We start from the raw sequence: 13,683 nt of genomic DNA, 5'->3' as shown, positions 1-13,683 counted from the left end.
TTTAAAATGGGTTGTTTTAAAATTAGTTGTCGGAGACTTAGGGGGCCTATTCAAGACATAGTTATGTTGTGGGATTTAAAAAGTATTTTATTGCACACTTTGTTATTGGATGTATGGTGGAAACATGTGCTTGTATTAAAAATGTCTAGGTTTTAGAGAAACACTATTGGTAGAAATAAACCAAAACCTGTGTTTGTTGTACAGCCTGAAATGAATTATTTTGTTTTAAAGCTATGACTTTTTAAATAGAAAAACACCCTAATGAATATTTTATTTTTTAAGTTTACAAGACGGTTTCATGTGTTTTATAAATAATATTGTTGTCTGCTCCACAGTACGGTCAAAACATGAGAGATCCTTAGACCAGAGGGTAAACAAGCTCAAAAGAAAAAGGAAAGACAGCTGGAAAGGAAAATTCACCAGCATCAATGGCTGACGGATGGATGAAGCCCAGTAAATATATGTTGCTTATTGGTTTGGTTATTTTATGAGATTTTGTATTTTAAGCAAATACATAGGTGTGGGTGAGAATGATGGTAAAGTTAAGTTTTGTAAAATGTTTATTTGATGATGAATTGGAACATCTCTGTTTTCCTTAATCAGGCATGGGCAGCTCTCCTGGCAGTGCTGTAGTCAGAGCTACAGGAGCACCTCTACCAGAACTGCCAAAGAACCAGAAATCTGCTCTGAGACCTTTAACAACAACAGCACCAACGCAAAACAGCACAAGAGCGCAGACTAAGTCTCAGGACAGTTCAAAGCTCGTATACATCAAACCCAAGGACAAAACAAAAAAGACTCTGGTAAAAAGCAACCATGCAAACACAACTCCAGTTCCTCAGCGGTCAGCACCACACCAGGCCCTGAGAAAACACACACACATTCACAAACCTGGAGCACGCACTTTAGAGGTTGTGAATAAAAAACCAAGGACTGAAAGCTCCTGCGATGCTGGGGTATTTCTTTATGAAGTATCTGAAAATTATTGCGAACCATTCACCCAACACAATAAGCTCGGCACAGCTCTCTGGTATTCTAAAAAGATTTGGAGAAAATATGATGCTTCATTCAGAAAGCTGATGGGTGCTGTATCCTCAGGGATTCTAAAGAAAGGAGGACTGGAAACTACATACAAAATGCAAAAGCTCTTCCGGGTGACTTTTTGAAAAATACTTCAATTTTTTCAGAGGGTGGCTCTGAGCAGGTGTGACTAGTCGTGGAAAGGGGCCTGGATAAAAGGGGCATCCTCAAAGGTACACATCAGCTAAGGCATATGTCAAAGTTCCTTCCCCACTCTGAACTCTAGGGTAGAGATGTGGGGACCTGCATGAAAACCTCCTAAGCTTATTTTTACTGGCTTAGGTTAAAACTTCTCCAAGGTACAAACTATTTTCCTTTTTCCCTTGGACTTTATTGCTGCCACCACCAAGCATCTAACAGATATATAACCAGGAAAGAGCCCGCTTGGAAAAACGTCTTTCCCCCCCAAACTCTACACCCCCTTTCCTGGGGAAGGCTTGATAAAAATCCTCACCAATTTACATAGGTGAACACAGACCCAAACCCTTGTATCTTAAGAACAATGAAAAGCAATCAGGTTCTTAAAAGGAGAATTTTAATAGAAGAAAAAGTAAAAGAATCACCTCTGTAAAATCAGGATGGTAAATACCTTACAGGGTAATTAGATTCAAAACATAGAGATTCCCTCTAGGCAAAACCTTAAGTTTCAAAAAGACACAAAAACAGGAATATACATTCCATTCAGCACAGCTTATTTTCTCAGCCATTTAAACAAACAGAATCTAACGCATATCTAGTTAGATTACTTACTAAGTTCTAAGACTCCATTTCTTTCTGTTCCCGGCAAAAGCATCACACAGACAGAAAGAGACTTTGTTTCTCCCTCCCTCCAGCTTTTGAAAGTATCTTGTCTCCTCACTGGTCATTTTGGTCAGGTGCCAGCGAGGTTATCCTAGCTTCTTAACCCTTTACAGGTGAAAGGGTTTTTCCTCTGGCCAGGAGGGATTTTAAAGGTGTTTACCCTTCCCTTTATATTTATGACAGCAAAAACAAAAAGGGGGGGACAGCATTTGGGGGATAAAAGGAAGGCTGCCCAAAAGTTACAGACCAGGATCATTGTAAAAATTTTGAAAAAGGCTAAATAGGTGATAAGGAGAAAAAAACAAAGAGATGCCCCCTATTGGAGGCTCTCAAACTGGTGTGTCTGAGAATGGGGAGGCGGAATCTGACCTGTGGGGTGGTGTTGACTCTCACACAGAGTCTGATTTAGAAACTTCCCCAGAAGGATCTCCAGATGGGTCCCTGTCTACTCCTGATGATCCTTGTGGTGGCCCCTCGGAGTCTGACTCTCAAATAGCATCTGACGTAGAAGACACAGCTGATGGTCCCACAGAGGAACCCCCAAGTAACCCTGAAAATGCAAATGCGACCCCGAAACAGACGTGTATATGGCGCGAGTGAGAAGTTGGCAATGGGAATTACCTAGATTTGGAGGTTTGGTGTATTGTCAGGAATTTCATTGTGTCAATCTTGAGTGAATGAATTCAGCTCAGCAGGTTGTTGAAGCCATACACAGGGGGATACAGTTAGTTCTCGATGACGTTAACAGTAGGGTAGCCTGTGATGATTACGTTCAGTTACGCTTAGAGAGTTGTAATTTAACCAATATAGTTCAGAACATATTTTGTCAGGGAAAAAAGACTCGCAGATTAACCTAAACCCAAAGTTCATGGTTCTGTTCAAAAACCCCAGGGATAAATTACAAATTGCTATGCTTGTTCAGCAAATGTATACCCTGGCAAAGCACAGTTCTTTCTAGAAGCTTTTGAGGATGCTACCAAAAGACCTTATGGCTACCTGGTGGTGGATTTAGATGCTTCCACACCAGAAGGTTATAGACTAAGAACTCGTCTTTTCCCTCCAGACTGGCCAGCGGTTTATACTTTGAAAAGAACAGCAGCTGGGTATAAAAAGAGATGAATTATCGGTAGACCCTTTTCAACAGCCAGGGTCACTGACCAAAAACATGTCTAGCGGCATGAAGAGAAGCCTGGTCCTTTTAAAATTACTCAGCAAATCGTCCCTGCAGCAAAGGAAGGCTATACTGTGTCCTCTGACAATTTAGTAGTGGCCATCTCAGAAATAGCACTCAGTACCTTAAAAGGAAACGTATCTTTGATACAGAATCAAGTGCGTGTGCTGAAAAAGAGACGCACACTTATAAAAACTTTGTGTAATAAAAGGGTTTCATTTAAAAGAAAGAAGCATCTGGTAAAGCAGTCAGGGGGGTTTAATCGGACCTCTGTTAAGTTTTGCTATTCCTCTGATAATGGTGCTTTTGTCTAATCGATAATGGAGTATGCAGAAAAAAAATGTACCTGGTGGCCAGCCGCCTGTTGGAGCAATTAAGGGCTCCCCCACCGGCAGAGGAAAATATCAGAATGATCGCAACTCGCTTACTGGATGCTGAAACGAAGTCTGTTCTTCAAAGGATGGACTTAGCTGAATACAAAAAGGCTAAACTTTACAGTGCAGTGCTTGAAAAAGGTACCTAATGTACATGAAGCAGAGCACTGAGGAAGAAGAGAAAATAAGTCTGTTTTTACTGGAACAGGAACAAAGTGTAACTGCCAAACCCCCAAAAACACCAAAGACCTCAGACTCTGTTGTTCAGGAGGTGTTGGATAACGTGAATAAGCATTATAACAAATATGTATTAGTATTGCTAAATAAGCTGGGCCAGGATAAAAAAAAATCTCTTTGTGGAACAATAAAGGGGCTTTTGTGTACAAAGATTTGGTGGTTAATGATTCTAACATGCTCGACTTAGGCAGGGCCATCACCCAGACGCGCTCTGTTCCTAGCGGACACATACCTAAAGGATGGGATGTGTTTATGAATGCCGTGGTGGAACTGAAAGTATATCTTCCGTCATGGGCAATGTGGCCAACAGAGATCTTTTGGAATGCCTGAAGGCCTTGACCACTGACACCGGGGTTGATCGAGAAACTCCTTGAGTGAAATGAAGTTCCCAAATATCTGCAAGGTAACACAGAAGATCCTTGTTTTGTTTTGTTCGGCTCCACCTATGTTAGCGAACAAATGTTTTCCTTGCTGAATTACAACAAATCTCGCTACAGATTCCAGTTAACTGACCAGCATCTCAGCTCAGTATTGCAGATTTCCACAACGAGAATGACACCGGACTTTGATGCTATTGTAAAGAAGGGTGACCAGCTGCATTGTTCACATTCATCAATGAGGGCGTGGAAAGGGGTGAAGTTTGGTTTAATTATTGTAATACGTTGTTATGACAGTATATTTATAATAGTAAGTAAGGTTTTATGTTTATTTCCACTAAAATGTATCTTTATTAAATAGAGTTTATTTGAATATCTCTGAATTGTTAATTTTGTGAGTGTTCATGGCCTGCCATACAATTTCCATACCCAGATGTGGTCCTCAGGCCTGAAAGTTTATTGAGTACTTCTGAGGATGTAGGAAAGTGGATTTAGAAATGACACAAAGAATGAGAACGAGATAATGTTAATGTATGCAAAAAGAATATAAGATCAGTAATGTGAGAGAGATGAGAGATGATAGAAAAGCATGTCATTACCAAAGTACACAGCAGGTGATGCTGCTGTTTAACAGAGCTGTACTTGAATGCCCTTCACATGAGGGCAAGGGAATTTTGCGAGGACTTTTGACATTGCTCTGATAAAGCTTCTGGCTGAGTGACAACGACACTAACATTTCTGAAGCCATTGTAACTAGGATTTGATTCCTGTAATATTTAAGACTATTTCAGTGCTTCAACCCTTCATAAACTCACAAATCCTAATGTTTTTACAGACTTTCATAGTTATATAGCTTGCTTTTATATATTAAAGGCCCAATTCTGATCTCATAAACATTGTAAACAAGAACAAGTCCTCAGAAGTCAATGGTATAAAACTGATGTGAATGAGAGCAAGATCAGGCTCTTACTGTCTGTGTATTTCTTTTACAGGATAAACAGCCTAAGTCTTTACATATGTTAAGAAGAAGACAAAGCTTTCCACCTGGATGACGAGAAAGAATGTCTCTTGTCATTAATATTTCTATGACAGGATATTTGAAAGACAAGTAAAAGGTAATGGAATCCAGGACACTGAACTCAGGATTTTTTGGTCCCGCTTTGGAAACTCTTCCAGATGAGCTGAGTGGTTTAACAGAGTACCTTTAGGAAATATTGACCTACTCATCTGCACTACAACTAGCAACAAACAATACTAGGCAAATGTAATGATTGCTACTAAGGGATAATTTATCACATCATACTAATACTGACCTCACTTTGTAAAGTGTTTTGAGATCCACTGAGTTCTATATAGGAGCTAGATATTATTATTCGCCAAAGTATACTTGTCGATGAGCAGCCTGGACACCCAGATAACAACTGACTACTTTATGCGGGGCTTTCATGGGCTCCACCACTGTGAAAAACAAGAATAGTCACAGGGTGCAGTCTTCATCTTAAAATTCCACTTTGAGTGCTCCTATTTACCATATGTAATGCACAAAGGAGCAGGAATTTCTCTTGATATTCTGTATCATAGATGGCTTACGAATCTCACATTGAAGCTTACAAACTGTACATGGTTTCTATCATAATATGTTAATGGTCCTGTGATGGGGTGTAACTTGGCCTTTGTGGCTCCCTAGGGGAGGGCCCATGGTCCTAGTACACCCCACCCCAGGAAGGTGGGAGGAAAAGGGCTGCAAAGATCCATCAACCCTGCCTAGAGAGGCTTTGTTGGAGAACCCATCTTGGAAGCTAGAGAGACCTGGGCCTTAGGATTGCCAATTTTAGTTGGACATATTCCTGGAAATTTCATCACATGACATAAAATTTAATTAAAGATTAATCTTTAATCCTGGAGACTCCAGGACAATCCTGGAGGGTGGTCCTCCAAGGGCTAGAAGGGCTAGTGACAGCCAGTCAGAACCCAGCAGGCCAGATAAAAGAAGCTGCAGGAGCTTAGCAGATCAGTTCCTGCCTGGTACCAGAGCAGGGGACGAAGCGTTCTTCTCTCTGGCTAAAGGAACTTGAGGGATAGCCAGAGTTTGTTTTTGGCTGCATTTTGCATAACTGGATTTGTAGAGAGAGAAAAGACCTAAGTGCCTTAACCCTGAAGCTAGAGGGGCCGCGTAGGGAGAGGCCCAGAGAGGAAGTAGCAAAGAATTGGATGAAGCAGTACATGGCTGCTGTGTAGAGGGTTCCAGTATTGGAGCCCATACTAGTGGGCCTGGGCCTGGGTTCCCCCACTGGCCACCAGGTAAAGTGGCATAAACCCCAAGAAGGGGATGGAGCTTATTTGGGAGTCTGAACAAAGGGCTGAATTTAAAGGGCCCAGATCTGGGTCTGATGGCCCGAGTAAGGGCAAAGTAGACTGTTTATTTATTGGACTCTTCCTACCCCAAAAGGGTTCATTCAGACTTTGTGGCTTGGCCAGAGGGCCAAGCCATTGAAGACCCATCAAGGTTGGTCAGCAGCCTGCAGGTGACACCAAGGGTGAGAAAAGGTACAGTGTCACACCCAGCTACTCAGAGTGCCCCATTACAACCCCATGTAACTGTTTACAGCCCATGTACCTCTAACCACATGCAGTTCTGATTGCCACAAAGGGCTATTATTTCATGAAATGACAAAACAACAAAGGAATAAATAAATTTAAGTCAATGATGCGCTCAATCAGATGAAATATTTAGGGTTTTGTTTTTCAGAACCTTACATGACTTACAGTCAGCAAAGATAAAGGAGTGAACTCTTTTGCAACATATCTTTTAATAGCCTACGCAGACTTTGTACTTCAGATGTGATCTGATATTAAATGGTTACTCAGTAAAAGCCTCGCTTCAGCAGGAAGTGAGAAATGCCAAAGGCCATGAGAAACTAAAATACACAGTGGCAAAATGCTAAACAGATCACACAGCCAGTAGCTGATTCATTGCCACAAATACATGTTAAATCATATACTGCAAATGTTTGTACCCTGCTTTCTACTTAGCTAGCCATGGAGATCATTACCACTATAGATAATGTTTTTCATCCTGGGCCCACATCTAGAATTGATTTTAAAGTGCTGCATTGGAAATCATTCCACTTGTAAAAATGACATACTATTTTGTGTTTTTTAAATCATGGTGCTCCCAGTGCACCCTGACAATCATTCTGTGTTATTATCAGAGACAATTGTTTTCTACAAGCTTCAGCAGGCAGCAAGAGTCACACAGACTTCATCTTTTACAATAAATGCAGTATGAAAAAATGTACACCGACAGCTGACATTTTCCTTAGAACAACTTTGAAACTACAAATGATGTGTAATGATGAAAACAGTCAAGTTTAACATTATGTGACAATGGCTGCAGTATGTTTCCCAATTACAAAGAAATATGTCTACGTATTTCATAAACATTTGCTTGTCAGACAAACTACTGGTAGGTTTATCTCCTATTCTCAATAGTCCAAGTTTTAAATATAATGAAACAAAGATCAAGAGCCTACCGCCTTCGTAAAAGGATGTACAATTTCTTAGAAATCACACAGGTTGTTCCTAAGTTGCTGATCCTAAAACAACAAAGTAACTATTTGTCTTTTCTTCTACTGTAATTTTCCATCCCAAATTACCTGTCTTAAATTTCCTATGATTTCTGTTCTTTAATCTATGCTGTAAACAAATCCTGCAAAAGCCTGCTCAATAAAAGTGTATATTTAATTTATATTTTTCTCCTTTTTCAATTTGTATGTAATTTTCATACAAACACTTGCAAAGTTAATTACTATACACACAAATATACTCCCCTAGCATGAAAGAGACACCCCCCAAAACTTGCCATCTCCCTCATCCACAGACTGAAAGATTCTCTCTGCTGAACAGCCCCACTCAGCGTATGCGTGACATGATTTTTTGGATGCACTGAACATCTGCAGCTCCCATGGACTTCAGTTACAATATTGGGTGTCTGGTACATGTGAAAATGAGACCCCAAAATTATGGAACTCAGTCTGTGGCCACTTCTGAAGACTTTGGCCTAAGTGACTTACCCAACGTCAAACATGAAGAGCCGAATTCAGAGATTAGTCTAAATTAGTCAAAACAAGCCTAAAGAGCTAATCAGCACCTAATATCTCCCACTACTGAGGCAGTCTACCCTCAAAGAGTCAAATCAGTCCATAGCCTGGGAGTTCTGGGCTCCAGATTGTTTCTGGACACTAAAATACCTACAGCTGTCAAAAACATCTTTTATTTGCATCTGCCAAGAAGATTGTACCTGCTGCTGCCCGATAATGGCCTGGCTGCAATGATCCACTTCTTAGTGATGTTCAGGTTGGATTACTGAAACTCACTGGTTCTGGAAATGAGTGCACCGGCCATAAAAAGCTCCAACCTATCCAAAATGTATCAATTCTCTTCCTGAGCAAAACCTGCCATCAAAAGCACATCACCCTGGTGCTCTTCTCACTACACTGGCTCCCCCCAGAACACTCGATTCATTTCAAGATAGTGGTGATTCTAAATGACCTTTCTGCAAGCGGGGACCTTACTGAACTAAATTATCCTAGATGGAGTAGTCCCCTAAGGACCACTCTGCTGGCTAAGGATTGCCAGAATATACCATACTATGGCTCCACCCTGTCACCCCGGCCAACCCCTGGTGTCTCAGGATGGGTTGTGGGGTGGTACAATGCCAGCTACATTGGTTGAATCCCTGGTTGCCTTCTTAGGATCTCTCTCCAGTCCCTTTCCTCAACCAGAACTGCACAACGGGGTTGGAGATGGGGTCCAAAATCTACCCTTTCACCCGTAAAGTGCATCCGTGGCATTGGAACAAGTTATCTTAACAAAGAACCTCTTGCAAAGGACCAACACCAAGACACCCACAGGGACAATTAAACTGTCAACCACAAGGATTAGTTTCAGAGTAGCAGCCGTGTTAGTCTGTATTCGCAAAAAGAAAAGGAGTGCTAGTGGCACCTTAGAGACTAACCAATTTATTTGAGCATAAGCTTTCTTGAGCTACAGCTTACTGTAAGCTGTAGCTCATGAAAGCTTATGCTCAAATAAATTGGTTAGTCTCTAAGGTGCCACTAGTACTCCTTTTCGTTTTACCACAAGGATTAAACTCATGAATTCTTTCTTGGCAACTGCCAAAGGTGGGTGGGGATTAGACCACTGGACCAGAGAATTGCCCACATACGCATCCTTGGGTTCCACCCTCATAACTGAGGTGCATTAGGGCTGTGAGGACAGCTGCTTCAGCCATTTGACGCAAGTAGTTTCCATGCATTGGCTCTGCAGCTTCTCTGAAACTTGGGGAGAATATTCCTTCTCCACCTACCGTCCAGAGACACACCCCAGGGTATCTCTAGGCAGTTCCCTGACTTAATTCCTCTTAGAATGGGAATTTAATGGCATGCAGGCTATGCTGTGCAGGAGCCCTCTGAACTTGGATGACTTTAATCTTTTTTGAGGGTACAAGTCACATTGCTACCAAAGGGCCAGATTATGCCACTTTTATTCACCATTAAGTCGTACCTCACTCCTCAAATAGTCCCTCTGAAATGAATGAAAATACTTGAAGATAAGGTATTTCTCAGCCTGACTAGGATTGACACAGTTTGGCCCAGACAGAGGAAGAAAATAACCTGCCATCACTTACCCTAGGATAGGTCCCTTTTGAAAAAAAAAAGTATGTATTTTAAATTGTATTAGCCTAAAAAGTAGGATGGCAGTTGATGGCAAGCTGCTGTAAAGAGATGCCAGGAAACTGTTACTTCCAGGATATAGAAAAAGCCTAGATTCATTCATCTGTTCACATATATAGATTGCTTGTCTGGAAAAACAGACAGATGGATTTTGTGAGCCATTGCCAAAACTGCTTTTAGAAAGCCTAGTATAATTTTCGTAACTAGACAATCTCCTTTAACATTGTCCCTCAACAACTGCTGCAGTTATAGTGGCAAATTCAGTGGTGACTAAAATGGTGGAATAACCTTCTTGTAGGGGATATTGATTTTTCAGAAAATGGATCAAACTGTGCTCTCATTTAAGTCAGCACAACTGAGTTCAGAGTCTGGCTGATGGGGACAAAAATATGACTTCAACAGGCACCATTTAATTTCATTCAAATATACTGGGGCTGGACAGATTTTGGGAGGGACAAAGGGGGAAAAAACCACATGTACAGATTTCTTTAAAAATCCTTCTAAATAGGGACACTTGGCATGCATGTGATATCTTTGACGTGAATGAGTGGCCTACTTTAAATAAATAAACTGATAAGGCTACAGGAAAAGATGGGGCAAAAATAATAATCACCATCTTATTGTACCTCCAAGCACCCTACAATGCAGTCCCAGTTACATTTGCTTTCTATGTTTTTGGAAGAACGAGAATGCCTGGTTATTTTTCATGGAAACACTATATTAAAAATATTCCTAACCACCATATTAAAAATGTAACAGCTTTGAATTTTTAATGCAGGTGTTCCCTTTTAAAAAATGGAATCAACAGTTTCGTTACCTGACCTTTTGCTGTGCACATGCACAGCTGGAAAAATCCAGGGAACAGCAATGGAGAAAATAAAGAAGTGGTTAAAAAAATAAATCAGAAGGAATTATTTGTCAGTCGCTGGCAGGGAGCACGTCCTTGAAAGGTTTTGGTTTTTTTTAAAAAACATACCAGGGCAGGAAGGGAAGCCTAATTTGCCTCACATAAGGCAAGAAAACTACAAATAAATAATACTGTTGAAAGGAAATGTCCACATCATGGTAGTCACCACAGTTAACACTAACTCTTTGTTGGCAGTCTTGGCAGACAAACTGAAAACCAAACATACATGGAGACTGAACACTATCACTCCTAGAAGTGGCTTTTCTAGGCCTGGATTGAGGCATATTGGTCGGGCAGCATGAGGAGCTTGCAGGGCTGCAGTCCGTGCTGTACCTGTTCTGGCTCTTATCTCACTTGCTTAACACAAACAATTCGTCCCCTATACCTGCAGAACCCTTCACCAACCCAGAATTTGCTTGAACATAGTTCAAAAAGAACAAATATGAAAAGAAAAAGGTAAAAGAAAAGATGAGATGCAGAGACTGCATAGGGTATTTGTCAGCAAAAGAGTTTCAGACTGAATCTAATACAGGCCCAGATTGAGCTTCGCTTCCTTGTGAGTGTGCAAGAAGCCTCCTCTCCCACTTGTGCACTATGCACAGCAGCCAGATGGACTCACAGTTTCTGCGTTCCCCCAACCAAAGAACCTACTCCCACCTAGCATTTCCCATGGTGCAGCTGCATTAGAGGGCAGTGCCCTTCATACCAGGCAGCATTGCTAGCTCAGTGCAGTGTGCTGCTCTACCTACATTATCTGAATAGATACTGCAGCAGAGGTGCTCACTCTGTGCATCCGATGAAGTGAGCTGTAGCTCATGAAAGCTTATGCTCAAATAAATTGGTTAGTCTCTAAGGTGCCACAAGTACTCCTTTTCTTTTTGCAAATACAGACTAACACAGCTGCTACTCTGAAATCTGTACACTTGGGAGCTCCAGAAGGCACTCTGCCTCCCTAAAGCATAATCCCTCATTGTGGTTTGGCTCCACATCAACCTCGGTGTATAAATAGCATAACTGAATCCAAAGCATCTCAGGCCAGATCCTCAGCTGGTGTAAACTGGCATAGTTTCATTTAACTCAATGGTGTAGAGCTGACTTACATCAGCTGAGGATCTGGCCTTTCATTTTCCAAATAAGTGTAAACATATGCAGATCTGTACTGCAGGATGCATCAGGGCTTTGCTCTTTTTAAACTGAGCCATGAGAAATGGCCTAAAACACTAAGAAATACCCTCATTTTTACTTTTGACACTTTACAATTTCTACAGTGTAGACTGGGATCCTCATCTCCCTTAAATTTCTACTTGAAATTCCCCGGACCTCCTTGGAAGCCTCATGTGTCTCTAACGCTCAAATTACACCCAGAGACATGCACCCGCAACTTCCTTAAGTCAGTATGTATGTTGTACACTCCTAGCTGTGGACAGAATTTTGCATCACAAGTTTTTGTCCCATTGGAAACTCCACCTTTGTTAGTGAAACTGTAAATGTGTGAGAGGTTTTAAGGTAGTACATTTACTTAGGAATCTTCAAAATAACATTTTAATAGAAAGTGTAAGGCAGTAAAACAATACAGTGCAATTCCCACTCCAAGCCAGAACCTGCAGCCTTTATTAGGCAAAGCACTCTTAATGAGGACAAATTGGGCCTTGTGTGAGTCATGCAATCAGTCCCACTTCTCTGTATTTGGGGTCCCTTTCAGGGCATTTCACTGACTCTTTTCAGGAAGTTTGTGAACACTCGCATAAAATATTGTATATTTGAGGAAAGTCATTTTGCCAGGTAGCAAAATGATAACTGCACTTTTGAAATAGAAGAAGGGAATATCCCAGCAATGAATAATGAGGGTAATAAAGGTGTTTACATCGCATAAACAGACAATCTGCATAAACAAACAGTGATATTAGCCATAAGGTAGGCTGATCTTGAGTGCCCAATCAGAGTGAAGTCAAAATTAATCTTAGGCACTCTTTGCCTCTTAGGATCAGCCGCATGTTGTGAGGTCTTATAAACAAATTTGCAGACTCATTCGTGTCTTGAAGCATGTCAGATGGAGTGCTACACTGCCTTTCCCTGTTTAGATACACTTTGGATGTTAGAAACAGACACGGAACAATACAACTTTCAAGGTGATGCTCCTGAGTCAAGCTGGAGAGAGAACTGGCACTGGGTTCTCCATATAAACCTAAGTTTTTGGTCACAACACCTGCTGTCACCTTCCTGCTGTCACCTTCCGCCCTCAACACTTGGGAAGGTTTTTAAACCCCAGTGACCAGACAGGTACAAAACCCAGACGGATCTGTCACTAACAGGGCTTCCCTTACCCCAAATCCCCTCCAGGACACCCGCTGCAACAGCTCCCAAGCAGAACAGAGTACTGAGTACTAAGAGCCCAGGTTTGCGGACTGCAGGTGGCCTAGACCAACTTCTTGCACCTGAGTCAGACGGGAACACATTTAACTAGAAATCCACCAAAAAAAGACCCGACTCCGCCACTCACCGGAGCCTGTGATGTTGCATCTGAACGGGTGGCTTCTTCTGGAGGAACAGGAGGAGGAGATGTCGCTTTGGGAACGGCCTCTGGGGCCAGGATCACCGGGCAGCAGCCAACTGGCTGGAGGAGCTGCCTCTGCGGCGCTCCCTTTCCTCCCCTCCATCATCACCTCCTGGGCAGACAGCGGCAGCCCTGCGATCCGCTAGCCGGGAGCGTGGGGCAGGGCGCGACCTGCCGACCGAGTCCGTCTGAGGAGGGGCGGTGGAATCTGAGGTGTCTTCAGCACAGAGCCGCGGGCAAAGGGAACAAGCGAAATAGGCTCCCGCTCCTCTGCAAGGCACTGAGGTGGACGGGGGAGGGAGGGAGGGAGGCAGGCAGGCAAGAGAAAAGTTTGCACAGGAAGGAGCCGCCCACTGGCACAAAACTCCTCTCAGAGACACAGCGTGCTGCCTCCAGAGATGCGCCTGAGTGCTGCCCTGGCTGACCTCCCTCACACACGCAGGCAGC

At 42.2% G+C, this 13,683-nt stretch overlaps 1 protein-coding gene across 4 annotated transcripts in view; it reads right to left on the bottom strand.

Annotated features, from left to right (window-relative positions):
- The window catches only part of PHACTR2 (phosphatase and actin regulator 2), a 222,309-nt gene extending 208,830 nt beyond the window's left edge, over positions 1-13,479 (bottom strand). For 2 of the 4 annotated variants that reach the window (XR_012158072.2, XM_073337516.1), the window contains exon 1: positions 13,183-13,479. Coding sequence is in view for 3 of the 4 variants with exons in the window: in XM_073337516.1 (XP_073193617.1) it covers positions 13,183-13,342 (160 nt within the window). In the remaining variant the exon portion in view is untranslated. The remainder of the gene's footprint in view (positions 1-13,182) is intronic. The other 2 variants (XM_073337511.2, XM_073337515.1) reach the window with 2 other exon arrangements.
- Between the last annotated feature and the right edge of the window lie 204 nt (positions 13,480-13,683).

This window comes from Lepidochelys kempii, chromosome 3 (assembly GCF_965140285.1).
Source record: "Lepidochelys kempii isolate rLepKem1 chromosome 3, rLepKem1.hap1, whole genome shotgun sequence".
In the NCBI taxonomy this organism is placed as follows: Eukaryota; Metazoa; Chordata; order Testudines; family Cheloniidae; genus Lepidochelys; species Lepidochelys kempii.
This window is presented reverse-complemented; position numbering and strand designations above follow the sequence as displayed.